General features: G+C 54.6%; 1 protein-coding gene across 6 annotated transcripts in view; it reads left to right on the top strand.

Moving 5' to 3' along the window:
* Nucleotides 1-26,802, top strand: part of GRID2IP (Grid2 interacting protein) — a 38,580-nt gene extending 11,778 nt beyond the window's left edge. For 2 of the 6 annotated variants that reach the window (XM_065031181.1, XM_065031183.1), the window contains 20 exons: nt 5,161-5,415; nt 5,924-6,009; nt 6,361-6,430; nt 7,702-7,796; nt 8,735-8,918; nt 11,469-11,623; nt 13,361-13,462; nt 14,948-15,045; nt 15,500-15,617; nt 15,916-16,241; nt 16,458-16,871; nt 18,070-18,157; nt 19,323-19,412; nt 20,127-20,323; nt 21,143-21,298; nt 21,635-21,721; nt 22,243-22,372; nt 23,616-23,734; nt 24,201-24,365; nt 24,789-26,802. In XM_065031181.1, the coding sequence (XP_064887253.1) occupies nt 5,161-5,415; nt 5,924-6,009; nt 6,361-6,430; nt 7,702-7,796; nt 8,735-8,918; nt 11,469-11,623; nt 13,361-13,462; nt 14,948-15,045; nt 15,500-15,617; nt 15,916-16,241; nt 16,458-16,871; nt 18,070-18,157; nt 19,323-19,412; nt 20,127-20,323; nt 21,143-21,298; nt 21,635-21,721; nt 22,243-22,372; nt 23,616-23,734; nt 24,201-24,365; nt 24,789-24,860 (3,007 nt within the window). In that variant the 3' untranslated portion in view covers nt 24,861-26,802. Of the gene's footprint in view, nt 1-1,669; nt 2,214-5,160; nt 5,416-5,923; nt 6,010-6,360; nt 6,431-7,701; nt 7,797-8,734; nt 8,919-11,468; nt 11,624-13,360; nt 13,463-14,947; nt 15,046-15,499; nt 15,618-15,915; nt 16,242-16,457; nt 16,872-18,069; nt 18,158-19,322; nt 19,413-20,126; nt 20,324-21,142; nt 21,299-21,634; nt 21,722-22,242; nt 22,373-23,615; nt 23,735-24,200; nt 24,366-24,788 lie in introns of those variants that run through there. The other 4 variants (XM_021296779.2, XM_065031186.1, XM_065031185.1 and 1 more) reach the window with 3 other exon arrangements.
* The last annotated feature ends 880 nt before the right edge of the window (nt 26,803-27,682 follow it).

Below are 27,682 nucleotides of genomic sequence, written 5' to 3'. Positions count from 1 at the left end.
ATTATGGATTGTGCTGCTTCCCAGCTTGTCCTCCCCCCCACATACCCGCTCCTCTGAGGCTGGGGGGCTCTCTGAGCCCTGGGTGCTCATGCACTTTGCAGCACAGGTCACCCCCCATCCGCATCACTCCCGCTGTGGCACCTAGAGCTGCAGGTGGACACTATCCTGCCCGTGGTGAAACCATGTGGATGGCAGGATGCTGATGGAGGAAAAGCAGCTCTTGTTTGCTTCCGCTTTAAAAAATCCCTAATCTGATAGCCCAACATATGGTCAACTGCCCAAAAAAAGGGAATTAGGGCAGCAGGAAAAAAAACCCAAACAAACATGCCAGCAGTGAAAACAACTGGGAGCAGAGTTCCCTTTTTGTCAGCTGAGTTCAAATAGGTCATGACCAAAATGCCTCGGTGCAAAATCTCCTTTTAACAGATTAATTTCTTTTGGCAAATGTCACTATGGCTCTAATGCAGATTATATCACCTGGCCCACTTGCAATCACCACCATGTCACAACTTTTATTTTTGGAAGCAGTTCCTTGGTCTGAGTGTTTTTCAGTAGCTTAAAGAAAACACAGAGAGAGGCAAGAGCCACCGAGGCCCCAGCGCTCGGCTGCAGGTAGGGAAGGTGACCCCGGCTGGCGTGGGCTGCGGTGCCGCTCCGAGGGCTCTCACCAGCACAGAACGGTCCAGTCATCACCAGAGGCAGTGCGGGGATGTGTCGTGAGAGGGTGACCCTCCCCAAAAGCTGCCACAGGGGCTGGGGGTCTGGGGCTGTCCCTGGAGACGAGTGGGGTGGCCAGGCAAGTGCTGCAAGGGGATCCGGGCTCTGATGGGTGGTCACCGCATCCCACCATGTCTGCACTCCCGGCTGGAAAAACACCTTCATTCCTATTCATGGTAACAATGGTCACATCTGCAAAACATCTGCAGCTGGATGAGTGATTATGGAGCTTCTCATTACCGGGGATAACAGGATAACAGCCCGTGTGAAAATCACAGGTCTGCACTCGCTGCTGGGCTGGAGTGAGTCATAAAATCATAGAATCATAGAATTATAGGATCATGTCCGGCTGACCATGCATGCAGGTAGATGAAGTTTGAGAAAAATCTGTCCAGGTCCACAAGCAGAAGTCCTGTTAGCTGGGTAAAGCAGTACAAGAGTTTTCTCTCCTGAAAGCATGTGAATTTTAGCATTGCAGCCGCTGTCAGGGCAGAAGTGCTTTTCCACACTGGTAGCTGTTGCAGAGCACAGTTCAGACATAATCCAAGTGTAGCTCAGTGTTTTAATCCACCTCAGGATGTGTTTTTCTGCAAACTGATAGACTCAAGGTCAGGTCTTTGCTAGTTGTTTTGGGGCTAAACCACACATTTTTCATTTTTCCTTCCTTTGCTACCTGGAGATTGCACCTGATGTTGGCAGATCTGGAAAGCTTCACATCCTCTTCATCAAATGCCTGTGCTGTGTTTAAAGATGTCGTTATTTAAATAGAAGATTTTAAAAAATCTTCTATCCCTAATGCAAAGTGCTGCTGTGTTACCCTGAGGGTAAATGGTGCTCTGTGGCTTGGCAGGAGGTTTGGGCCCATGACTCTGTCCTGGTCCTGGTGCAGCCCGGGTGGCTCCACCTGCAGCCGCGCACCCGCTGCCGATGCCATTCGCCTTTAAGGTTTCTCACCCATTACAGCAGCATGCAATTTAAACAGAAGCACTTTAGAAGTCAACTAATTAGCACCAGGGAGGCATCCCCCCGGAGTTCGGCGCAGAGCCGTGCCCTCCTTTCTGTTACGAGATCGTTCCAGCTGGAAATTACAGTGACGGCAGTTTTTAGGGAAAGCGAGAGGCTCTGGCGCTGTGAGCCGGGGCAGAGAGGAGCAGGGAGAGCAGTGCGGGCACCCAAGCCCCATTGATTAAAAAAAGGCACTGGGTGGATGGTAAAACCTCCGCCTTGGACTGGGAGTGTGGCAGAGTGGTGAGGGGAGGCAGGGGCTCAGCCCAGGTAGATCTTGCCGGCCCATCTGGCCGTGGTCCCCACACACGGTGGGGGTGCCGAGCGGTGGGGGGCACCGGCTGGCACACGGTTTGGTTGTTGGATCCGGCCGCGTCGTGGGCGTGAGCCGGGGCTGAGTCTCAGCTGCATGAGGATCTGAAGCGTCTTCCTTTTGTTCCCGCCGTGCCCTGACAAATGGGAAAGGACCGGAGCTTCTCCCGGCATTTTCGGTACGTGTCTCTGCTCCGCGCCTCCGCACGTCGTGTACGGTGTTGGGTGTGTTGGGGACACCTCGTGCCCTGGCAGACCTCCCCGCGGTATCTCTTTGCCTCTCTGAGCTGAGGGTACTGGGTCCCCTTCACTGGTGTGGCCCTGCCACCAGCCTGTGCCCACCGCAGCAGCTGCGAGCTGGTGGGGGGCCTCAAGCAAAGCTCAGATGAAAAATTGGGGGTGGAGGGCTGGGGAGAGGCAGGAGGAGCATGTCTGGCTCTGCTTTTTCTCCATGGCTCTTGTCCACCAAAGGGCTGGGCGGGAGGATGGAGGTTTGGGGTGAGCAGGGGGTGAGATGGAGCGAGGAGCAGGGACCCCTTGCAGCAAACCTGGGGTTGCTTTCATATGGTCCCGCTGCTGCCCCGCTGGAGGGGACACATCCTTCACCGGCAGGTCTCAGTGCCCAGCTAAGGGTGGGGGCGTTTGGGTGACCTCGGTGCCCATCACCAGATGTGTGCCCTTGTGAAAGGTGGTTCTGTGGGCGCTGGGCTGGTGGGGACATGGCTTTCAGCCCACGCAGGCGGCACAGGTGGGACTGGCTGCTCGGAGCTGTGATGGACCCTCCTGGGAGTTGTAAAAATAGTGAGTGTGACAAGGACCGAGAGGTGCTGAACATCCCCTGCAGATGTGAGCCCCAGAGCCAAGCTGTGCCAGGACTGACCTGGAGCACATGGGGAGGAGGAAGAGGAAGCTGAAGGCTCGAGGTTGGTGCTGCATGGTCCCCAGCCCTGCCACGGGCAGCCTGCGGGGACAGGGAGCTGTCCTGAACAGGGTGGGCGCATCTTGCTTCCCACTCCCCGGTGGGGTTTGCTGGGAGATGCAAACCCCAGCTGAGTGCTGCTCCTCGGTGCCACGCCGATGGGCAAAGCCGGGTTTTTCCCATGGGATGGCAGGATGCTGCAGAAATGGGCTGATGCTGGTGCTGATGCCAGTGCTGGTGCGTGTTGCATGGGCAGCATCATGCTGGAGCAGAGGACAGGCTGAGGCATCACCACTGTCTAACGACATCCCATGTGCTCCCTTTGGTGGGGCGCTCATTAAAGATGAGGTCTGAGCACACACAATTAGGAGGTCAGTAGCTGCTGAAACACAGGGTGTTGGGGAGCTCGGGGGACCCAGGCCCCCAGCAGCACAGGGGCACCCCATGCTCTCTGAGGCCACATTGCAAGTGCTCTCATAGGGTTCTGCAGAAGGAAACAATTTTGCATGCTTTAATGGGATTATTTTTAGCAGTCACTCAGTTCGTCTCCTTAATGAGACACCGTTTTACTTGTAGCACTGAGTCAGTCTATGGTGAAACCCCTAAAGCCTCCTGTCCCATGCCTGGTTATGGAGCTCACCCCACTTGGCTACAAAACTCGGAGGTTGGTTTGCCTGCAGGTGAAGACACAGCCAGTGCAAAGTGGGACAGCCCTGATGGAACGAGCAGGGCCAGTTTAATTTGGCCAGTTTAAATAGGAACGTGCTCATTTTGCCTGCAAGGAACCCGGATTTTTCTGGGGTGGGAGGGGACGTGCAGCCCAGCCCGGGGGTCCTGCCATGTCCTCCCTGTGCTGTGACAGCCCATGTTCCCGCAGGAGCCTCTGACAGCTGGGTCAGCTATTTATCAGCATGATTTCTCTCTTTTCCAGTTGCTGCCTAATCACAAATTGCCTGTGATTTGTACCAATGTGTTACTTGTTTTAAATTATCACTAAATGCTTTGCGTGAGCATATGTCAGTCTCGGGATGGCTGCCGATCTGCCTGCTCCTACGCAGTGTGAGCATCAGCTTTTATTTTGAGTTCTGCGTTTTGTTGTGGAGAAACAGAGACGTCCTGGTCTCAGTAGATTTGGGGTTTGAAGCTTCCCCCTCCCTTTTCTCTGGCTTCATGCAGGATTTTGAGCCCCTTTGGTGAAGCTGCCCAAGGTGTGGGGAGACCCGCAGGAGCCCCTGCCAGCCCCAACCCCTCCGGCCACGCTTCATTAGCAGCTGCCATTGTCACAGCTGTGTCACTGGTGTCACAGCCCCTCGGAGCAAGTTGCTTCGGGTTCTCTGATGCCAGTTCTGAGTTTGTTGCCCACTGGGAATGTGGTGCCGGGCAGTTTGGAAGTGATGCTCACACCCCTCCTCTGCCGGCAGTGTTGGGGTTTGTGTTAATTTAGGGAGCGCATTCACACACACTACGAGGTGAGGAGCACTAATGAACCTCACAGTGTTATTGTCTAACGAGCAAATGCAGCTGCCACAGGCAGCCTTTCCGAGTGCGGGGAGGTGTTGCTATAGAAACACTCGGAAATCACAGCTCCTCTAGAAGCCCCCAAATGTGCAAATGGGAGGGTAGGAGCAGGTGAGGGGGGTGCCTGTGTCCCGCTGTTGCGATGGGAGAAGGAAAAGGAACAGAAAAAGCATTTCCTGGTGTCACAGGAGTGATTTCCTGGCCGGGGTGGGAGTGGTGCAGACAGACCCTCCTCGCTCCCCCTGGGATCCCGCTGTGCATCCCCTGAGGGTGCCGGGGGGCCCTTTCAAGGGGCACAAAGGCCACTTGGCTGCTAGCAGAGCAGCCTCTCTGGGCACAGGGGAGGTGACCCAAGAGGAAGCAAGTTACCAGTAATGTCCCCTTGCCTGCCGTGTCCCCATGCCCATCCTCATATCCACAGCACCAGTGTCTCCCGAGGGGTGGGAGGGGTCTGACCTCCTCACCCCAATGAAGCCATGCATGGGATGGGACAGGAGACATGAACAGTGTCCCCAGCATCCCTGGTGTCCCCAGCACCCCTGGTGTCCCCAGCCCTGAGAAAGGCTGAGAGCACAGGAGGGCTTTGGGCTACTCTGACCTTTCCTTTCCAGATACAGCTGGATCCAGAGCTCTGTTCCACAGCCCCCCAGCCCCACTCCTCACTCCCCTCCTTTGTCTCACTTTCCCAGGATTTTCATCCCCAAGAAGCACCGGCAGCGGTTTGACGAGGTGGTGTCGCAGAGCCTGATCAGCAAGCTGTGCCGCTCCAAGAGCCAGCAGCACAGCAACCGCCTGCGGCGCAGCCGGAGCGAGGACCACCAGGAGCGGCTGCTGGTGTCCACCCGCGCCAGCTCCGTGCCCCGCAGCCACGAGGAGATCAGCAAGAGCCTGCGCAAAACCACCTCGCTCCTCACCAGCAATGTGGCCTCGGGGGCTGCCCGCAGGTAACTCCTCTCCTGGATGCCCTCGAGTTCACAGGAATGCACTAGGTGCACTAGGAAAGGGGATGTCCCTACAACAGGCTTTCTGGTTGTAAACGGTCTTGGCGATGTTGCCTTCCCCCAGCTCCCTGCGGGGAATAACTCCAATCAGACTCCCAGCAGGCAGATTTCCAAACGCTACTTCCAAAATTTCCTGGCTGAATTTAATTTCTCCCTCATCAGCCTGTCTTTACCCCCTAAAACACATTGTCTCTCTTATTCTATGTAATATATAAGGTCACTATAAAAACGCATTGGATTTGAAGAACTGGATGGTGGATTTATGAATTCAGTAATTAATGCAGAGCAAGAGGCCATGCTCAGGGGCTTGGGCATTCAGGGGATACCCAAGCTAGTGGGGCTTTGAGGTGCTGGGAAAGGGAACAAGAACCAAATCTTTGTTTGGCTCTGATTTCATATTTACTTTTTAAATTTTATTTAATTTATTATTTTTTTTTTTTTTTACCTGCAGAACTGTGCGAGTTTATAAAGGCAACAGAAGCTTTGGCTTCACGCTCCGCGGCCATGCCCCGGTGTGGATCGAGTCTGTTCTGCCAGGTAAGAAAACCTCCAGCCCCAAGATTCAAAGACACTTCTTTATCTCTGGTGGCAACTCACAACTTTAAGTGCTGGCTGTTCACTAGAAAATAGCAAAAGTGACTTTTACAAGGCTCAGGGATAGAGTTTCCCTGAGCTGAATGACTAGTGTCATTGGTACAACTTAGTTTGGCTTTATGCATTCCCTGTTTTGAAAGGCAGAAAATGTCTGTGTTCCGTGAATAGTCCGAAATAATTCCCTGTGTCCAGTGAAGAGCCAGTGGGTCCCTGCCCTGGGCTGTTCCCTGGCACAGGGGAGCCCCCCGAGCAGGAACCCCCAGCTGAAGCCCCTCTTGTCCCCCATGCGTGCAGGGAGCCCAGCGGAGAAAGCTGCTCTCAAAGCTGGAGACCGAATCCTGTTCCTCAATGGGCTGGACATGAGGTAAGAGCTCTGCAAAAAGGGTCCTGGGGGTGCGGTGGCCAAGTGCATGTTCACTTGTTCACTCCTGTGCAACTGAGACAAGAGCTGGTTGTCCTCGAGAACTGTCTGCTGAGGTGCATAAGGGGTTATGCCCCATAAAGACACCTCCTTTACAAAACCTGGCTCTAAGAGCAGTATTTCAGCTCCATCTCTGCTCCTTCTTTCACTTCCCAGTGCAAATAACCATGTATGATGCATGATACACTATCTATAACTGGTGTTGCAATTGCAGCCCAGCCACAGACCCTGATTTGAGCCACTGTGGGTTAAGTTGTACGTGTTAAACACATCTGGGGCTCTGCTTCTGGGGGGAGCAGAGCACCAGCCAGCCCACAAATCACTCCCAGAATGGGATCATGACCTTAAAACCGCACGGGCAATTGCATTTCCACCCAGAAGTTAAATCTTCTACATATTATTTGTGCACAACAAAAGCAATCAAACCAGAGCTGAGCGTGCACCTCGCTGGGCAGTGGCAGCAGCCCGTATTGCCTCGGGTTTGTCTTTCTGCACAAAAAGCAAGAGCAAAGGGTTAGAAAAGGCTACAGGGTAAGAGAGAGTGATGAATATTTAAAGGTTAAACATCTGATGCTGCGTCTGTCAGTGCTCAGGTTCTCACATTTCAGCTGATCCAGCAAACTGTTGGCTGATGCAGCATTGCCAGAAAATAGAGCAGACCAAGTCGATTGTCCTCTGAGCCCACGTTCTGGCAGGCGCTGGCCCAGCCTGGCCTGTACCCTTCTCCAAGGACACTCCAAGATATTTTTTTTTTACCTACAAAAATGCATTTTACATCCACCTTGCATTTTCTTTTCATGCAGAATTAGGACAGGCAAGGAGAGACCAGCAGCACTGTATCATTTAGATTGGAAGTTTATCTTCTGGGTCTGAGTTTAAAGTAACGCTGGCTTTGCCTGCAGGAACAGCCCCGCAGGGTGCCCACGGGATGTCCTGCGGCTGTTCCGTGCTGCAGGTACAGCGGAGGGCTCGGGGTGTGATTCACACACTCCCTTGGGGAGGCTCTTTTCTGAGCAGCACAGACAGAGCAAAGATCCAGAGTCCAGGGGAAGTGCAGCACGGCCCAGCACTGCCTGGCTCCGAGCAGCAGGATGAGGTTTTTTGCAAGAGAAATGGAGCCAGCTGGGAGCTCCGTGTCAGCGCTGCTTGCCCAGAGCCGCTGCCCACACAGGCAGCAGCCCGGCAGCGCTGAGCCGGCTCTCCTGTCCCCGCAGGAACTGCTCCCACGACAAGGTGGTGGCGATGCTGCAGGGCAGCGGGGCGATGCCCACCTTGGTGGTGGAAGAAGGGATCGTCAGTGTCTCCAACGGTAAGAGCGCAGGAGGGGCTGGAGCTGCAGAAACCCACACAGGAGGGAATGGCCAAATAGCCCCTGTGGGCTCAGCAGGGTTTAGGCGCTGCCTGGAGCCTAACGCTGCTCCTCTCACTGCTGCCCGCTTGCTGGGATCAGGCTTGATCTCAGGCTTGGCTACTCTCCAGAAGGGCTCATCCTCCTGTATGATCGTCCTTGACAGCCCTTGCCAATGTCATTCACGTGCAGCCTGTGCCATGTACTTAACCGCAGTAATCCAACCCTGTGTATCCATGGTTGCTGTGCAAATCCTGCAGTTGTGTGTGGACTGTGCTGTTTGGAATAACTGCTGCTGTTATGAATAATTCAGGTCGCCACTGGTGAGCGAGGCAGTGGGAGATGAGGGTGTCTGGGCGATGCGGGTGACTGTCAGCAGGGTTCCAGCAGCAGGAGCACAGCCAGGGCAGGGCTCGGTCCCTGCGGTGCTGCCATAGCTCTGCCAAGGCAGGAGGGTCAGTGCATTATCAGGGTGCTGCACTGCAACACGTAGGGCCAGGATCAGGGACTGTCTCTTCCCTCTGGAGCAGCAGTTGAGTCCCCTGAGCTTCGTATCAGGAGCCCCATGTTACCAATTCACTTGTATGTGCCCTAAAAACAAAACTGGACCTACTGGACCAGCCATGAGCTCCAGAGCAGGAGGAAGGCAGAGCCAGACCCAGCTCCAGATGCGCTATTTCATCCTGCCACCTACTGCCTTCCAGTGACTGAAATCTGCTTTTTTAGGTGTAACAGTGTCTGTATCAGCACATCAGGATTTGTATTTCTATAGAGCAGGGGTTGTGCACAGGCGAAGCTGTCCCTAGTACTGACCCTTGGTTTGGGACAAGCCTTCTAACCCATAGTTAAGACACTTTGTCTGTTGAATTTTCTTTTTTCTTTCTACCCACACCTTGCAGACTCTGACTCTGCTGACTCCCCGAGCAGCTCCTCTGCCCTCACCTCCCTGCAGTGGGTTGCAGAGATTCTCCCCTCTAGCATCAAGATCCAAGGAAGGACCTTCACCCAGCAGCTGGAGCACCTGCTGACTCCTCCTGAGCGTTACACCATCTGCAAAGCACTGGAAGGCTTCTTCCAACATCGGTAACTCCTTAGGAGCTCCATTCCTCCAATGCTGGTAGTGATGCCCATGTCCAAGCTGGTCTCTGAGCAGACAGCAGCCCTCAGCAGTGAGGCTGGCAGCACTGAGCTCTGCTGGGATCATGTTCTCCAGTTTCCCCAGTTGTGTATTTCCCTGTACGTGTGGGCATGTGCCCATCTCTCACCAGGTGTCCTGCCTGAGGACAGGGCAGACCCACTGGCTTCTGAGGTTAATTCAGTCAACCTTTAATCCCTCATAAAACAACTCTGGTCCCCCAGGGCATGAGCTCTCTTGCTGTCTGGCCATCCCCGATGGCCACAGATCCTGTTTCACCTCTTTCAGTAAATCTCACCCTTTTCATCCTTGTCTTCTCCCCCTTCTCAGCATCTTGGCTGCAGCACAGGAATGGCTGTGGCTGGCAGAGCCCTCGTCCTGCAGTGGAGCATCCTTCCTGCCCTGCTGCAGGGGCTGAAACCCAGCCCCTGGCAGACTCACAGCTTTCAGTAGTGACTTTGTTTTCTGCCCTTGGTCTTTAACCTTTCTGCACCGTGGTGAATAAGCCATCCCTCTCTGCACTGGGAGATGTTTCTGCCTCTTCCTGCACCTGTGGAGCTGACAGAGCCAGGCTGCTCAGCTGCTCCCACGAACCACAGATCATAGCATCATTTTGGTTGGAAGAGACCCTTAAGATCACCGAGTCCAACCATAACCTAAGTCCAGCTTCCAGGCCAGCTCCTGCTGCAATGGTGGAGCAGCCTGCAGTGTAAAGACTAAAGGATCAGGGGGTCCAGATCCTTAGTTTGACAAGGAAATGCTCTGCGGGGGAGCCTGGGTCCTGCTGTGCTGGCAGGTGCTGGGGAGGCACAGCCGCATAAATCCCCCCAGCACCTGCTGAGTGAACCCTCTTGAGGCCCTGTCATCACTAACACTGCCCTGGGAATGCAGAATTCATCACTCCGTGCTCTCTCAAGACCATGCTACTTCTGCAGGACTCCTCAGCTGGGCAGTTCAGGTCCGGAGCAGCTAGTGAGGCAGACCCAGGCCCTGGGGTCTGCAGCTGGGAGATGCCAACCCCATCCTAGCAGGGTGTTTGCTCTTGCTCAGCAGCACAAGGATGGGAACCCCAGTACCACGAATCAATCCCCATGTCCCAGTGCAGGGCAGCACGCGTTCCTTGGTCCCCCAGCAGCGTTTGAGCTGGGGCTGTCACTGCTGCCTGTGGGGAGCATGGTGTAGCACGGACACGGACATACCCACCCTCTCCTCCTGCCTCCAGCTGCCCCAGATGGCTCCACACAGAGGCCGCTGCTCCATTTAACAATAATTCCTCATGACCTAATTGCATGCTGGTCCCAGACAAGCCAGCTGTGACCTCTAACTGCTCCACCAAGGAGGGAAATCCCCAAACGTTCAGCTGATGTTTCCTGCCACTGCAGCATGCAGATACCAGCATTTCCCAACAGCAAACAAAGGGGACAGAGTCAGGACACCCCCATTCTGGGCTCTGGTTCCCCAGGCAGTTTGCGCATGACTAACCATCTGGTAGGAGCAGAGGCTTTGCAGGGCAGAGCAGCCGCCAGCCTCAGCAGCTCTTTAACTTTTAACTCTTCTGAAGGGGAAACAGGCTCCTCACAGCCAAGAGAAAAGGCAAATTAGCGCTGAACTAGGGAAAAGCTTAGCAGGTAGCTGCTGGCAGGCTCTGGATGGCTCCTATCGCTTCTCATCCCTCCTGGCCTCTGAGATCCCCAGGACACTTCATTAATGGAGCCCTTGCAGCCTCTGAGCCTCTTCACCCCTCACTCTCCCTGCTCCTGGGAGGGCACTGATGGTCCCTTCAGCTAACAGCAGGACAACAGGTTTGGTTCTACATATACAATTTCCTTCCAGTTCTCATAAGAAGTTCTTACTATTACTGCTACACTAAGGATGTAATAATTGCAACGAGCTTTAACCTAATATCTTTGCCTCAGTTTTTCAGCACTGACTTTAGCCCTCCGACCCAGGACAGCCATCCTCCCCCAGGCTGCTTCATCCTCCTCCCCAAATCGGGTGCTCAGCCCTGCTGTTCGCAATAGCCCTTTCACCATCTCTACACACTACAGAACAAAATGAGGCTGAGCCTTCAGTCCTCTGAGGCTGCCAGCCCAGCCACCCTCTCCACTGCATCTCTCCCTGAGCCTACTTGCCTGCTGCTGGCTAAAATTCAGACTTTCTAGGGTTTCTCTTTGCTTTCTGGTGCTCACTTGCCCCTCTTGCTCCCTAGACACCCTAGCTGACTCATGAAACAGGTTTTATACCTGGCTGGCAGCTGCTGCTGGTCCCTGGAATTTGCTCTCCCCATTAGCACCAGCTGCACATCTCCATGACCTAAATGGCTCCATCTCCTGCTCGCAGCCCAGCACCTCTGCTCCGAGATAACCTCTTTGTGCCAAGGACTCGGAGCCAAACCCAGCAGCTGGGATGCAGGGAAGTGCTGGAGCCCTGGACACGACGTGGCGGGGCTGTGCTGCAGGGATGCGCTCACTGCCAGCCCTCTCTTTCTGATTTTGCAGGAATATTGACACTCTCATTGTGGATGTGTACCCGGTGCTGGACACACCGGCCAAGCAAGTCATATGGCAGTTTATTTACCAGCTGCTGACGTACGAAGAGCAGGAGCACTGCCAGCAAAAGATTGCCAGGTTTCTTGGTTACAAGTCCTTGGCAGGTGAGAGGAAAAACCCCTGTGCTCCAGCACGGACACGCCATGTCCCACCAGGTCCCTGGGGACCTTGGCAGTGGCACTGGGAGCAGGCTGGGGTGACGAGGGAGCAGGCAGCTCTGCCTTGCCTGGCTCCTGCCTGCACGCTGCCTGCACGGGGCTGGTGGCTGCGTGGGGTGTCGAGCAGCACACAGGAGATTCCAGCTCCTGTTACCAGTGAGGCTGATCTGTAAATGTCAGGCGGGAGTTTATCTTTTGTGCATCACGGAGCTGTGGAGTTTTGGAAGGAAACTCTGCACTGAGAGGTGATGTTTCTGGGAGCAAAGGTTTTTGGAAGCTGCTTGGGTCGTTAGAGGTTTGGAAAGGATGTGGATGGCTTAGGGGCAGCGTTCAGAGCAGAGAGGGAAGATAAGCAATGACAGGATGTCCCTTGAGATGTCCCCGTGATGTCCTCCAGGTATCTGTGATTGGAGGTTGGGGAGCAGAGACCCGGCAGGTGCTTGGGGGTTCTCCTCTACCCATCACTCAGCTGTGGTTTGCTGAGGATTAGGGGCTTTGCAGTCCGACAGCAGAAAAGTGAGGGCAAATTTGGACTGAAATGTCTTAATATTTGGATTTGGGCTTCTTAATTGCTTTCAAATTCTTCTATGTTGTGTTGGTATGTTTATTTTAGATTCTGTAGGTAGAACCATATGAAAGAGGTGTTGGTTGAAGAGATACTTTTGGTGGAACACAGTTGTTTTAGCCTTTCTCCTCACAGGGAGAAACAGCTCCAAGTCCTGGTACAAATACTCCTGTTGGGTATTTGTTCACCTAATTTGTACTCTCAGTTTTTGTTTTTGTGTGTGCAGAATCATGGCTCAAGCCACCTAACATGTTGCATATTCCTAAGAATTTAGAATTTAGCTCATAAGCCTTAGAAGATCTCGGAGAGTAGCTGATGTATTTGCAGTTTGCAACTGTATCTCAGGAATCCAAGGCAGGTCTCTCCAGCCCTGGCGGAGGAGGAGGGCACAGCAGTGAATCTCCTGGGACCAGACTGTTGGGGGCTGTTGTTCCCAGTTCTGTGGTTCCTTTCAGCTTTTCTCTGACCATGTGAAGTTCTGGTTGTTCTGGTGCATTATGTGTGTGTCCATGCATGGAAGCGTGACGGTCAGAGATCTCTGAATTTGGGTTAGTCCTTTATCTGGGCTTCTTCCAAACTCGGTGACTATCTCAGATGTTTGTGTGTATCGGGTTGCCTGAGCATTGGTCTGTTGGATACCACGGAGACTGATGCTCTGCTGTCCCCATCCTGCTGTGGGTCTGAGCCTCTCTGAGCTGTCACGCCAAACTGCACACGAACATCAGACAGTGTCTCTCCCAGGCAGCATTTGGTGCTGGTCCGCACTCCCACCTTGTCCGCTGAGGACAGGAAGGTATTGGCTGCATCCCTCTGGGTCAGACCAGCTCAGGGCTGGGGTTTCTCGTGCACCATGAGCTGGTGGATGCCAATCCTGCTAGAAAAAGCAACTGCATGTCCCATCTTTGGGCATCCACCCCCTGCACTGTGTGTGTGACCTGCTTCCCTCCCTGGCCCCAGCATGGGGATTGCGGGGAAGGACAGGCAGCTGTCACGAGGTCATGGCCAAGTGCAGGGCTCAGAGAGCAGCTGTGAGTCCCAGGGGTCAGGGCAGGAGGAGTGGGGAGCTGCGGGGACTGGTGCGCACCGACCGAGCCTTATGAAGGGTGTTTTCTGCACAGCCGAGCCGGACGCAGAGGATCGCTACCGCAGCTCCATCCGAGGAGCATCCCTGTGCCGGGGGAGCCTGCGGACCCCCCGCCCTGATGATGGGGGGGCAGCAGGTGGGTGATTGAGGGGTCTCGCTGCAGGTAGGGGGGCTGGGGGCTGTGCCAGAGCTGTACCTCTGCCCTGCCACAAAACAAACCCTGACCTGGTCCTCAGCGTGGATGGTGGGAAAGGACGCAGGTACAGAGCCAGCGCAGAGGCTGTGACTGGAACTCCCCATTTTCACAAGCAGTTGAAATGAGTAGTTCCAATAATTACCTACTTGGGCTGAGGCTGGGTGTTGTTTCCAATCCATTGCTCAGATGTGAACTGATGCTGGTCTGAGCGCTCCCTTCTGGGGTGTGCAGTTTCAGCTGTGAACTTTCTTGGACACCACAGGGAAAGAAGCATTTATGGAATCCATGTGAGGAAGGTGACCATGGTTCAGTGCCATTTTGAGACTCCTGATGAACTGCACTCGAGGCACGAACCATCCTTTCAGAGAGAAGCCCTGTGTCTCCCCATTCTTCTGAAAATCCCAACCAGTTTGTGTTGCTCCAGGGATTTCCACAGCCCCCAGATCTTGAACCCTCTCCTCCAGATGCACCCCAGGTTGCTGGTTGTGTTTTCAGTCCTTCGGGTCTTTGTCCTCCTCTCTCAGATGGTAGGACAAGGCACCCTGCTTATTCATTGAATCACAGAATTGTTTAGGCTGGAAAAGACCTTTAACATCATGGAGTCCAGCCCTTACTCCACCCCTGGCACTGCCCCATGTCCCTTAGAACCTCATCTCCATCTGTTCAACCCCTCCAGGGATGGTGACTCCAGCACTGCCCTGGGCAGCCTGTTCCAATGCCCGACAGCCCTTTGGGGGAGAAATTGTTCCAAGATCCAACCTCAACCTCCCCTGGCACAACTTGAGGCTGTTTCCTCTCGTCCTGGTGCTTGTTCCTTGAGCCCAACCCCTCCCAGCTCCAACCTCCTTTCAAGGCAGTTGTAGAGAGCGATAATTATTATTCCCCTATCACTCTTAGCTGATTGCGAATGGCACTTGACCTGCACTTACAGCTTCTGTCCATGACCTCCCCACCCCTCGGCTGCACCTTCCTCCCAGCTTCCCCCCGGGAGTGCCGTGCTCCTTGGCTGTCAGGCCAGTCAGCTCCAGGACATTTCCCCAAGGAAGATTCTCTAACCCAGCTCTGAGGAGCATTTTTGGCTGTGATTGCAGCAGGAGAGTGGCCGACAGCTGTGTTCGCTGGGGGAGCTGCTGGCCTGTGCAGATGTTCGCCAGCTGCAGGGAGCAGCCGTGTCCTCAGCTGCCCTGCGGAAAGAGCAGAGTCTGCGACCTCTCGTGTTAACCTTAAACCGAGTCTGAGCCGGCTCTGGGGCACATCCTCATTCACCTCCCTGCACAAACCATTTAATTATAAGAAGTAGACAATGTTCTTCCAGCCATTAACCTCCGAGCAGAAGCTCTCCATGGACGTAACTCGAAAAACAGGGTTTCCTTTGCAGCTGGCGGGATGGGATCCTGACTGGTTTGTCCCTTCCTTTCCCGGTAGGTCAGAGTGACACCGTAGAGGTCCCAGTTCGCCTGATCCCTGGAGAGAGACAGGCCGGTGATGGCACATCCCTCCCGGAGACACCCAACCCCAAAATGGTGCGACCTCCTGGGGCTGGGGGGATGAGCCTCTGGGAAGCACTTGGTCAACGTGTGCAGGACCATTGTGTTCACAGGGAGGGCTGAGAACTTGAGTCCTGTCATGTTCATGCAGGAAAGTGGAAAAGAGGGAATGGGAGAAGGATAAATACCTGCTGGTGGCTGACAGCATCCCTGCTGTGGAGCTCATCACCCAGATCGCTTCCCGGGGCAATTAGTCAGCTTTAATAGAGCTGGTGTCTGTCAGTATCTGCTGCAGCCTTGGAGAGGCTCTTGGGGATCTTCAGAAAAACCAGAATAGCCTTGGGTTGGGGTGAAGCCCTCCTATAAAGGGTAAGAGCCTGGGGGCTGGCATGGCTGCCCTGTCCCCAGGACACCACAGGTCTCTGGGTTCTCCACAAGCCCTGTCTCGATTCCGGCATCAAGAGCAGCTCTTTTTCCTTTTTTTTTTCAGATGTCAGCTGTCTATGCAGAGTTAGAAAATCGCCTGATTGGCAGCTTTGCTGGCAAGATGGGTAACGCTGCCCGGCACAGAGCATCGCCTCCTGCCCCGGAGCTGCCACACGCTGCAGGTAGGGACCAGCTTCCCACAGAAGTTTTGGGGGGGTCTCAGGTGATGGTGGGTGGTGCTGCCCACTCAGATGGAGGGAAAAACACCTGGTGGGAGCCCAGCAATGCCTCCTGCAAAGCTGCATTCGCAGGAGGGCAGCGGAGTGTGCGGGATGGCAAATCCCACGGGACCCTGTGCTCCTTTCTGCTGGCTGCACCATCATCTCATGTGGCATTCGGGGGCGCTGGGGCTTGTCACAGGGGGGGGCCCCCCGAGGAGCACCCAGTGCAGGATACCCCGGGCATCGCTCTGTCCCGCAGGTGCTCGCAAGCCGGGGACGGGGATCTCGTGGCCGAGCGAGGCTCTGGGCTCCCAGCAGTGCTACTACCGCCTGCACAGCAGCGTGGCCTCCCCGAGCAGCACTGAGTCCAACCCCTATGTCAGCCTGGACAGCAGCCCGGCCCCGTCCCCCCAGCACCGCCACTACCCGCTCAGCCCGCTGTCACGACGGAAGAAGCTCTTCACCTTCTCCAGGCCCCCACGCAGCCGTGACACTGACCGGTTCCTGGACGCCCTCAGTGAGCAGCTGGGACACCGGGTCACCATCGTGGATGATTTCCTCACTCCCGAGAATGACTACGAGGAGGTAAGCATGTTGCAGGTGCATGGTCTTTGTGCTGGCCACAGAGCATCCATCACACAGCCTGCATCTCACCAGGATGGGGGCAGAGCCGCTGGGGACACATCCTGGGGCTCTGGGGGTGGTGGAGGTAGACAAGGGCCACCCGGCTGTGGGGCAGGACCCCCTCAGGGCTGGCTGGGTGGAGGATGAGGTGCCACCTTCAGCCTCTCCCTCTCCCAGATGAGTTTCCACGATGACCAGGGCAGCTACGTCACCAACGATGTCAGCAGCAGCGAGTACATCAGCAGCAGCGACGAGGGCAGCTCCCTCACCTACTCCACGCTCTCAGACCACATCCCCCCTCCTCCCCTCAGCCCCCCCCCGCCTCCACCCCCCCTGCAGTTCCATGACCCCCAGACCGTCCCCTCCAAGGCAGAGGCCACCAAGGCCAGCACGTCATCTGCCCCCAAATCCCTTGTCAGCCACCTGCACCCCATCCCGCCCCCGCCACCCCCCCCACCCCCTCCCCCAGTGCCCTGTGCCCCCCCCCTGCACCGGGGGCTGCTGCACCGCAGGAGTGAGTCCAACCACATGAGCGTCAAGAGGCTGCGCTGGGAGCAGGTGGAGAACTCGGAAGGGACCATCTGGGGACAGGTACGGCCCCCGAGTGGGGAATGGGGAGAGATGAGGGTTCAAACTGTGCTATGGGGAGTGGCTACCAAGGCTGCACAGGGTGGTGGGAATGTCTGTGGGTGCGGGGGGAGCTGTCCCCTCCCAGAGCATCTTGTCATCACCTCTTGTTGGGCCACGCATTCCACGAACTCTGAAGGTGACGTGGTACAGAAAGCCTCATATTTATTTTCATCCCTTTAATTGTTTGGAGCAAATCTGCTGGGATAAGAGGCTCTGGAAAGCACCTGAAATGTGGGGTTTTTTCCTGCAGTGTGCTGGGGAGCACTTGCTTTCCTGCGCTCTGTGGGTTGACATAGGCAGGAGCTGCCTTCACACACATTCTGTAGCTGTAGGATGTTTTGTCACTCAAAAAACATGAGGATGGTTGAAAGCAACGTGATGGGGAGAGTAGAGAGGCAGGGGAGGACACCAGAGAGGGAAAGCAAAAGCGAAGCTGAGACTAGATGTGATAATCCTTGGGCACCATGGACTTGCGGAGATGCAGAATGCTGGAGGCGGATTCGAGTCTCAGTAGTGAGAACCTTCCTCGCTGGAGTTAACTCCTGTGTTCAGATGTGCCATGTTCTTCGTGTCCTGAGCAGCCAGAGGGGAGCTGTGGGATCACCTTCCAGCCCCACGGGCTCCCACCTCACAGCAAGCACTTGGAATCCTGCAGGTCCCTCTCCCCAGCACTCCGGAGATTTTTTTGTATGCAAAAAACCCTGAAGTTTCTGGAATTCACACTTTGTCCTTGACTTAAGCAATCACGGCCGAGCAGCAAGTGAAGAGCAGCAGAGCTCTGCAGCACTCCAGCTGTGTCAGGAGTCAGATGAACCCGTGGGGCAGTGCTGCCAGCTGCAGGGTGCAGGGAAATGCTGATGGGGTGAATCTCCAGTTTCCTTCTTTTCTTCTGGAATGAGAACGGGTCCCACCAGATGGGCTTAGTGACCCATGTAGAAACTGTCCCCTCCAGAGGTAAGCAGGTCACCAGGCTCTGCTTTCTGGACAGGGTTTATGGTGGCCGAGTCTCCAGTTACAGGACAGTGCCACCAACCTGTCCAGGTTCCCTGTGGGGACACAGGCCTCAGTGTGGGGTGGGCTGACAGTGGCCAAGCACAGACGGGCAGTGTTGGGCTGTCCCCTTTGCCACCACAGCCCCTGACTCTTCATCCTCCCGCAGCTCGGGGAAGACTCGGACTATGACAAGTTGAGTGATATGGTCAAATACCTCGACCTGGAGCTGCACTTCGGGACACAGAAACCTACAAGTAAGTACTTGAGCCAGAGAGCAGGTCCTGGCACCGGCCAGAGACCAGGGCACTGGAAGGAACTGGGGCTCAGTGGGCAGTGAGGTGATGCCTGGTCCTGCCATCACCCCACAGCACAGAATTCTTTCACCCTCAGGATTTTGTGACTGGTGGCACAGTGGATCATTAAGGTGGAGATTATTTGCCTATCTCCCTTAATTTTCTTCGCTGCCATTATCTGTTTTCTCTCTGCATTTCAGTTGATCAGGGCAATGAAACTCAGACGGAGGGTTTCGCTCCCTGTTGTCCTCAGTGCTGCTTCCTGACCTGGTGTGCAATGAGCAGAAGCCCAAACCTGCACCACATGTTGAATGGTTTGTGCATGGCCCCTGCTTGCTGCGGTCTGTGCAGCAGGGCGCTCAGCCGTGTCGGTGTGTGCAGACACCGCGCTGTGCTGCAGCAGCCGCAACCATTGCAAGAAAGGAAGCGAATTGCAGCTCAGTTGCTTTGAGAACTCAGCCCTGAAAAAGCCATGAAAACCATCCTCTGCCCATTGAGAGCATTACAGGCAACACTTTTTATACATATAATAAGTTATTTTCCTCCAAGACCCACATGTGGGGTCTGTAGGCCAGCACAGCCTTCCCATGGCTCCTGAGTTGGGGTGTCCTGCAGACCCACCCCCCAAGATCCCCAGCCCCCGGGCTCTGGGTGCAGCAAACCCAGTGAGGGGGTCCAGGCCGGGATGCCAGGCGGTGCTGGCAGGGGTGGTGCCATTCGGGGTGACAGCGGTGTGGTCCCATCCTGTGGGGCACTGCAGGTGCTCCATTTACACTGGGAGTAGCAAAATGCCCACGAGATGTCTGAGCCCTCCTGCAAGGAGCAGATACAGGTGGGGTTGGCAGTGGAACTGGGATTAAATGGGATTCTTCTCAGGGGCTGTATTTTTTTGGGGTGTGTCTGGGATTTTCTGTGTGTTTCACCTCTTGTTTTACCTTTTTCAGCTCCAACTGAGTCCTCCATTGAGGAGATCTTTGAATCGCAGAATTCAAGGATTCCCGGAGCCGTTGCTGTGTGCAAAACACCATTTCTCCTCTCTTTCATTCATGGTTTCACTGTTTTCAGGACAGTTTTCTTCCTGCTGGAGCCAGCTGAGCCTGTCCTTACCCATGATTAAATCTTTCAGTTTCTCTTCCAGAGCCAACCCTCTTGCCTGAAAACTTTAAAAAGAAAGACGTGGTTGAAATTTTGTCCCACAAAAAGGCCTACAACACATGTAAGTAAATGTTGCGGTGAATGTAGCCCCAAAACCAGCCCAGAAATGGGACCCAGGCTGTAGAGAACTGGAAAGGTAAAAGGAAAGAGGCTCCATGAGCACAATCCCATGAGCACAACCCCAGCACAGCTTTGCTGGTCTGGTCTGTTCCTGTAGCCTCTCTGGGCTGGGCTCAGCCCCAGGCAGGAGGGAGAAGAAGGTTTTCAAGAACAGATGGGGATGGGATGTGGCTCATGGGCCTGGGGAGGGTGAGAGGAAGAGCTGACACGGCCCCATGGGCAGCGAGGGGTGCGGGGCCCCCAGGAAGGGTCAGTGCTGCTTCTCCGGGATGTGCTGCAGTGTGATAGAGGGTGGGGGCTCAGGGAGACCTTGTGAGCCCCTGGCCATGGGGAATGTGGGAGGACAGGATGCGCTGGGGGTCATTTCCAGCATCCTAGCACGACGCATTGGTGATGTACATGATGCACATAGTGCAATACCTGGGGGGGGTCTGCAGGACCAGAACGATCCCTGCGTCCCTGTACAGCAGGGCCTTGGGGAGGGGAAACCCTTCCTGCCCCCAGGGCTGACCCTATGCTGCTGTGGGCACATGGAGAAGACTACGTCACTCATTGTGGATTGATCTTCCTCTCCTGGTCCCATGCTGTCCCAGCGCAGCCACCCCCGGGGTCTGATCCTCCTCCCCTTCCTAGTGACGTGCCCCCTTCTCCGCAGCCATCCTGATTGCCCACCTCAAGCTCTCGCACATGGAGCTGCGCCAGATCCTCATGACGATGGAGACAGACCGGCTGGAGCCTTCCCACATCAAGCAGCTCCTGCTCTATGCCCCGGACGGGGAGGAGGTCCAGCGCTTCCAGAGCTACAAGGAGAACCCTGGCAAGCTCAGTGAGCCCGACCAGTTCGTGCTGCAGGTACCTGTGGGCAGAGATGTGCTCTGGGAGTGAGGAGGTCCCTGGTGTCCCCAGGATATCCTGCTGTGAGCTGGAGGGGAGGGAACACAGGGCAGAGTGGAGGCAGGACCTGGTCTGCTCTGGGGAGTCTGCTGCCTCCCTGGGGCCAGGGGTAAAGGTGTGAAAAGAAAATTTCCTGCCCTGATGAGGCCTCAAGTTGCGCCAGGGGAGGTTGAGGTTGGATCTGGGGAACAATTTCTTCCTCAAAGGGCTGTTGGGCATTGGAACAGGCTGCCCAGGGCAGTGGTGGAGTCACCATCCCTGGAGGGGTTGAACAGACGCAGAGATGAGGTTCTTGGGGACATGGGGTAGTGCCAGGGGTGGGTTAATAGTTGGGCTTGATGATCTTGAGGGTCTTTTCCAACTAAAATGATTCTGTGATTCTATGGGAAGAACTGGTGGCACTGGTCACAGTGACCACCAGTGAGCGATGCTCGGGCTGATACCCGGGGTGTGTGGCAGCTCCCACTGTGGCTGTTTTACAGCCAAAGCACACCACGATGTTCACTCCACAGTAAGAGTTACTTTGCCCAACTCTGACTTATTTTCTGTGTATGCTGCCATGAAACCTCCTGTCCTATGGCAGCAAAGTGGCTGTGCTCTACGAGCCACAACCACGTCCCAGCTGTTCAACAATGTCACCTGCCCTAATAAGTGCCCACTGCTTCCATGCACAGGGCAATCAATATGCCAGGAAAAACACCAGATAGGAGGGATTACAGCTAGTGGTGATTTACAGCTAATGGTAGTGTAGTAAATTTCTCCTCCTGTTGTTCTCAGATGTTGTCAGTACCTGAATACAAGATCCGTCTGCGCAGCCTGCATTTTAAGACCACTCTGCAGGAGAAGACAGAGGAGATCAAAGCCAGCTATGAGTGCATCTGCAAGGCCTCACTGGAGCTGAAAAGCAGCAAGAAGCTGGCTAAGATCTTGGAGGTGAGAACAGCCCTTCCTTCTGGTGACAGCCATTGGGGTCCCCAACTCCCACGGGAGCACTGCAGGCAGTGCAGCCACCCATCTAATCCTCTGAATGAAGTGATATGGTTTTGTTAATGATAAGCTATGAGCACATGTATGAGGCCCCTTAGCAGAAGTGATCTGGCACCAAAAAAGTTAACTGTCCCACTGTCCTGTAGACAGAGGGAGGTTTCTTACCTCTGCTCCTACCACATCATTGGACTCTGTGAGATAAAAGCGGGTACAAGTGAGATGGGTGATGGGATAAGTGCTGGAGGTCACTGGCCTGTCATTCACTGAGGTTTCTCTTTGCAGTTTGTGCTGGCGATGGGAAACTATCTGAACAACGGGCAGCCCAAGACCAGCAAAACAACAGGCTTTAAAATCAACTTTCTCACGGAGGTAAGGCAAACCATGCGTGTTCCTGGGCAGGAGGCACTGCTGCCAGGGGCTCTGAGTGCTGGTTTACGGTGTGTGCGGGTACAAGGCTCCCAGTGCAGCAGGAGTGGGAGGGCAGGATGGTGCACAGGGCTGACCTCAGAGAGATCTGATCCTTCAGTGTGATACCTGCACTCAGGTGCTGTCAGAGCCCACGGCTTTCTGGCTGCAAGGGGAGAAAACAAGGGTCTGTATTGCATGTAGGTCCCTGGGGGAGTCCTGGGGGCAGGGGACGTGGTGACAGCCCTGCGCTGGGGGAGGGAGGCATTGCTTAGCATCTCCTTGGCACTGATCTGGGTGTAACATGCTGTATAAACATTAAAAGTCCTATTTAAACATTAATCCACATGGCATGGCTGGGAATTGCCTTGCACGTGAACGCAGGGTGAGCTCAGCAGCAAGGAGGAGCCCCTGTGTATGTGGTGCCTGGTGAAACCCACTCTCCTCTGCATAGGGATCTACTTACTTGTTTTGCTTTGCTGCAGCTGAACACAACCAAGACTGTCGATGGGAAATCCACCTTCCTGCACATTCTTGCCAAATCACTCAGCCAACATTTCCCTGAGCTCCTGGGCTTTGCCCAGGATCTTCCTACAGTGCCACTCGCTGCCAAAGGTAAATGGACAAAGGCATCTGCAAGCTCTGCATCTCCTTGCACTGTCTCTTGGTTCTGTATGGGTCTGGGATCAGTCATGGGCTGCACAACGTTGGCAGGAGCAGGATGGCAGCCGAAACAAGTGAGGAATGGTCCTGAGCGAGAGGATTGGGGTGGGAAGGGACGAGCTTAGTGACAGGGGAGGTCCTATCCGTCCCATGCTGCTGCACGTGGGAGTGCACAGAAAGGGCTGTATCTCCAACCCCAACCTTCCTTCTGACTTGAAGAAGGGGTTCCCAAGCTCAGAGTTCTCTTGTTGTGCAAATGCGGCACAGAACAGGGAGGCACAGAAGCTGGTCTGCTCCCTCCATCCTGGGTGCAGCTTTGGTGCTGTCACCATCATTGGCTGCAATAAAAAAGGAGTGTCACATAGATCTTGGGTCTGTCACGCCCCGGCTTGTTCTGATGGTGTCACAACAGGCTGGCTGCACACAAAGCACAGGCTGCGTTCTCGCTGCACATCATCCCTTGTTGTTTGTCAGTAATTCCCTTGGGAATTAGTGCTACAGTGGATAAATACAGGAGAAAATTCAAGCCTAGAGATGTAACTTTCCTCCAACTAAGGTCTATACCTGTAGCTTTCCCAGCTGGATTTTGTATCTGGCCTGTTAACTAGCACTGCTGTCACTGAAGACTCTCTGCTGCCCAAATCCTGCCACTTCATACCCAATTGCAGGCCAGGTGCTACCCAGGGCCGTCCAGCTTTGCTCTCACACAGACCCAGGGTGCCACGGCTGCAGCATGTAGCGCAACCCCCCCGGGGATGCTGTGATTCCACTTCCCCTCACCTGGGCAAGAGCCAAGGCTTAGCTGGCCAGGACAGCAAAGGCTCTGACCTGCTCATCGCTCTCCTGAACACTGGCGCTGTGATGAGATGCCAGCCTGGAAATCATCCCTTGTCCTGCTGTCCTGTACACTCCATCCCAGTCCCAAGGACCTGTGTGTCCATCACTGCCCTGTGTCACCGTGTCCTGCACACTCCTTGCGCTTGGCACAGGCTCCTTTTGAGGTTCTTGGCATATCTTGGCCCGAGCAGCCAGCAGAAGATCTAGTTGTCCCCCATGTCCTGGACACCGTGGACAGGCTGTACCGACAGCCTGAGCCACCCTGACTGGTGGCCCGTGCTCGCTGCCCTCGCTTTGCTGCGGGGAACAAGCCAGCCCTAAGTCTCCTCATGCTGTTGAATCCTCTCTTCTCATGCAGTGAATCAGAGGACACTGACGGCCGACCTCAAAGACCTGCACACCACCGTCAGTGACATACAGATGGCCTGTCACAACATGCCAGCGACCGCAGAGGACAGATTTGCGATTGTGATGACCGTATCCTTCTGTCAAAGGGGCAAAACACCAATGTGACTTGCTGCCCTGAAGTAAAACTACTCGGTTGTCTTTGTGCCTCCTTGGTAATCAGCAGGGCTGTGACCAGCGGGTGGGAAAGGACCATCTGAGCACTTGGTGGGAGTGCGGTGGGAACCTCCACCCTCCACTCGCTCTCAGCCAGTGTGGGGAACAGCTTTTGTGGTGACCGTCGGTCCACATGCCCCTGTGTGGCAGAAACCCAGTGTCACAAGGCCAGAAAGCTCACTGGGGTCTGTCCTTCCCGAGAGGGGCTGCTGGGGACAGCTGAGCATGCCAGCGGGCTCCCTTCACTCGTGCCCTTCACCTGCACCTGCAGCAGGTCTTTCCTTAGCCCCGAGATGAAACGCAGCCATTTGATAAGCAGAAGTGATTCTGATCTGTACCAGACCCACAGGGCAGCTGCTTTCCCTTAAATCATTTATCTCAGTCCTTCCTGGAGAGTGCCCAGCCTGCCATGCGGTCCCTGGACGACCTGCAGCACAAGGCCATGGAGGAATTCAGCAAGGTGTTGTCCTTCTTTGGGGAAGACTCGAAAATGACAACTTCGGAAGCCTTCTTTGGCATTTTTGCAGAATTCATGAGCAAGTTTGAGGTGAGTTGCACTTTGCAAAGCCAGCGAGGGGTTTCCTGTTAGATGTCAGTGAAGCGTTTTACTTGCATCTGAGCTGTGGGACTGAGATGAGCTTTCTGTGAGCACGTGTACCTCAGTGTCTGTAAAGTGCAGTTTTTCTAATGCGCAAGTTGGCTGGCCGGTGCAGGAGGACAACATGAAGGCTGATGGTCCAAGCACCATCCCTGTGGAGAGTAAAGCAGATGTTGTCATGGTGGGACATTCTTGGGTAATGAGGGCTGGGTTTGGGCAGCACAAAGCAGACACGGGGACTGCCAGAGCTTGCCCAGTGGGAAGCCAGGGAAGAATTGAGTCTCTAGGGGCCTGTAGCATTGAAACACCCTCCCTGTCCACAGCAGCTGCCCTGCCTGATCCTCAGCCCCTGCTCTTTGCTCTCTCCTGCAGCGGGCACTCAGCGACGTGCAGGTGGGTGAGAGCCAGCGCAGCCCCAGGGTGACGTCCCCTCTCGCCTGGTGACGGCTGTAGCAGTGCCGGATGCAACAACCTATTGCCAACAAAGTGCAATTTGGTCCTCCTGAGTTTGGTTGTAAATAATGCTGCTGTCACCTGCTGCCACCAAGCAGAACCACCGGCCGAGGGGTCGGGTGGTTTGGACACTGAAGAGGCACCACAGGTGATGGATGGTGGGTGGGTGCAAGGGGATGGGGACAAGAAGGCAAACACCATGCTGGTCTTGGCAGCAGCTTCTTAGCATCCTCCACTTTCAGTGTATGCCTGAGTCAAGGATTTCAGACACATCTGGGTAAAACCCCACTCTCCCACGTTCCCAGAACATATATAACTGGCACCAGCAGTTGCTGGAGACCATCCCCACGTCCCCACAGCTGGTGCCTGTGCGAGGGGGCTGCCTTGGCAGGACACAACTGTCCCCAGGAGGCACCGCTTGTCCTGCCAGCCCTGGGGCTGGAGTCAGAGCCCCTGCGCAGGCTCCCTGGGGATGCAGGGATGGAGCTGGGGGATGAGGCTGTCTCCAGATCCCCAGCCCCAAGGAGTGATGCTGCTGAGCTCCTCCCAGTTCCCTCTCCAAGCCCTCCTGCCCTTGGGCAGAGCACCTGGGGCTGGAGCTGCATCTGAACAGGCCACAACAGTGGAGTGGAGTTTGCTGGATGTGGCCCAGAGGCTTCAATCCCCCGCCATTGCCAGCCAGTGCTGCTGGAAAGCAACAGGACCTTGCAGAATGCTTCTGGGACTGTGTGGTCCCAAAGCCAGACCCAGTCTGGTCCCTCCAGCTGTGCTGGAGGGTGAGGAAAGCCCTGGCTGTCAGCTTTGCTGAATGATGAGGCAGAGACTGACAGGTCTCGAGATCTTCCCAAGAGTTTAACATCATCAGCACGAGGCTTATTTGAACTCACCATGAGACATAAATCCCTGAGAATTTTGGTGCCTCCTTGGAAAGTACAGAGCCCCTGGTAGCCTAACAATGAGTGGGGCTCCTCTGCAGCCCCAAGTGCCATCCCAGGCCCTGCAGAGACCAGCGAGAAACACATTCCCTGCCCTCCTTCATTACTGTGTGACCAGTCATTCATGTTGAGTATCCCCAGGGCACTCTGGAATTGAGCACATAGCAGTGTCTGATCGTTATTTAGGTAGCTTCATTCCCTTCAGGATGCCCCGGGACAAAAGGGCTAGCAGCATCCCGCACATGCACCTCCGGGCGACACGGCCCGAGAGCTTTCTGGCAGCAAACCCACGTGTGTTACCGTGGGGAGCATCGCTCTGTGCAAAACGCATCCGTTGCCTTCCGAACCGACCCGCTCAGCATCCCGCGCCGTGACGCGCCGCAGGTCACCCCCCTCCGTCTGTTGCCAGAGCAAGAGCTCGTCCTGTGGCCTCTGCTCACACACAGAATCACCGACCGGTGCATTATTTATGGGAGACCTTATGACCATCAGATAGTCAGTTTTCAGTATTTTTTTTTAATCCCCGCTGTAGAAAGTGAAGTATATTTTCACAAGTGTTCTCAGTTTATACAGCTTTAAGTGCCAGGTAGTTTCTAGCGCTGTGTTCCCAGCTGTCCAGCCCTGTCTCTGGCTGATGGCAGTGACAGGGCAATGCTCGCTCTGCTCCTCTTTCCATTTTGGATGTTGCACACTGCATTCAGTGGATTCTTTTATTTTTTCCAAAAACATATTAAAAATCTAAACCACTGGAGGTTCTTTTGAAACTGTCATTACAGATGTGACAATGCTGTACATAGATTTTGCTACATGTTGTAACTTTCCAAAATAGTTAGAACTCCAATCCCTTTGGTATTTTTATGTGAATATTTTAAAAGAAGCAGAACTTCTGACATATGATTATATCATTTGATAACAGGACTATGTATATCCACAGTTCAGTCTCTACCCAATGCCTATATGCTATTCCTAAAATAAAGCTACTGCTTTCTGCCTCCTGACTGCAAGTACCTCCGTGTTCTGTCAGAAATTGCTTAGAAAAGAGCTGCAGGTGAACATGTGAGGAATTCTGCATCTGACACTTCTGCAACTGCGCTTCTGAATATCGGCCATTTACACCTGCAGGAGATGCAGGATCTGGACTGGGCTTTGGGCTGCAATGGGGAAAATAACTGCATAATTGTGAAGACAGCTGCTTGTGTGCCAGCGTGGTGAACGTGAGCAGCAAATTCTTAAAATAGTATGGATTTTTCTGCAGCCTTCAGAAGAAAACATTTAGTGAGCATGTGAGCCAGTGAATTGTTTCCCTCTGAAAAGGAATTCTTGGCTGAGGTTGAGTTTATGTCCCTGGAACAATTTATCTCCCTTCACACTAACAGCAGATAGATAGGGGCTGGGTTCATATCAGATTTCCTGGTTGTAGTTTAGCTTGTTTACAGCAGCTGCTCAATCGCCAGGTCCTCCCTGGAGGCCACAGCACCAGCGACTGTAAAACAGCTCTGAACAGAGTTAACAAAAGTGTTCCGCATAGAAACCACTTGCTGGGCACGTGCATTTAAAGTGCTTGAACCCCTCCTGATGTTCCTTTTGCCCTCCTGGCTGATTGAGCCTGGCTCTTCGGAGATGAGGTTCTCAGGGACATGGGTTAGTGCCAGGGTTGGGTTCACAGTTGGACTCAATGAGCTTGAGGGTCTTTTCCAACCAAAATGATTCTGTGATTTTGCAGCCCTGGGGATCTCAAGCTGCCCAGTGCAGCCGTCGAACCTCACAGCCCTCGGTCCAACACAGCCGGGGCTGGAGTCCATAAACCAGCCCAGAAACAATGTCCTGGAGCCTCCCTTGCAGCACAGCGCACACATCGGCATCGTTCACTGCACACGC

Source organism: Columba livia, chromosome 15, assembly GCF_036013475.1.
Source record: "Columba livia isolate bColLiv1 breed racing homer chromosome 15, bColLiv1.pat.W.v2, whole genome shotgun sequence".
NCBI lineage: Eukaryota > Metazoa > Chordata > Aves > Columbiformes > Columbidae > Columba > Columba livia.
This window is presented reverse-complemented; position numbering and strand designations above follow the sequence as displayed.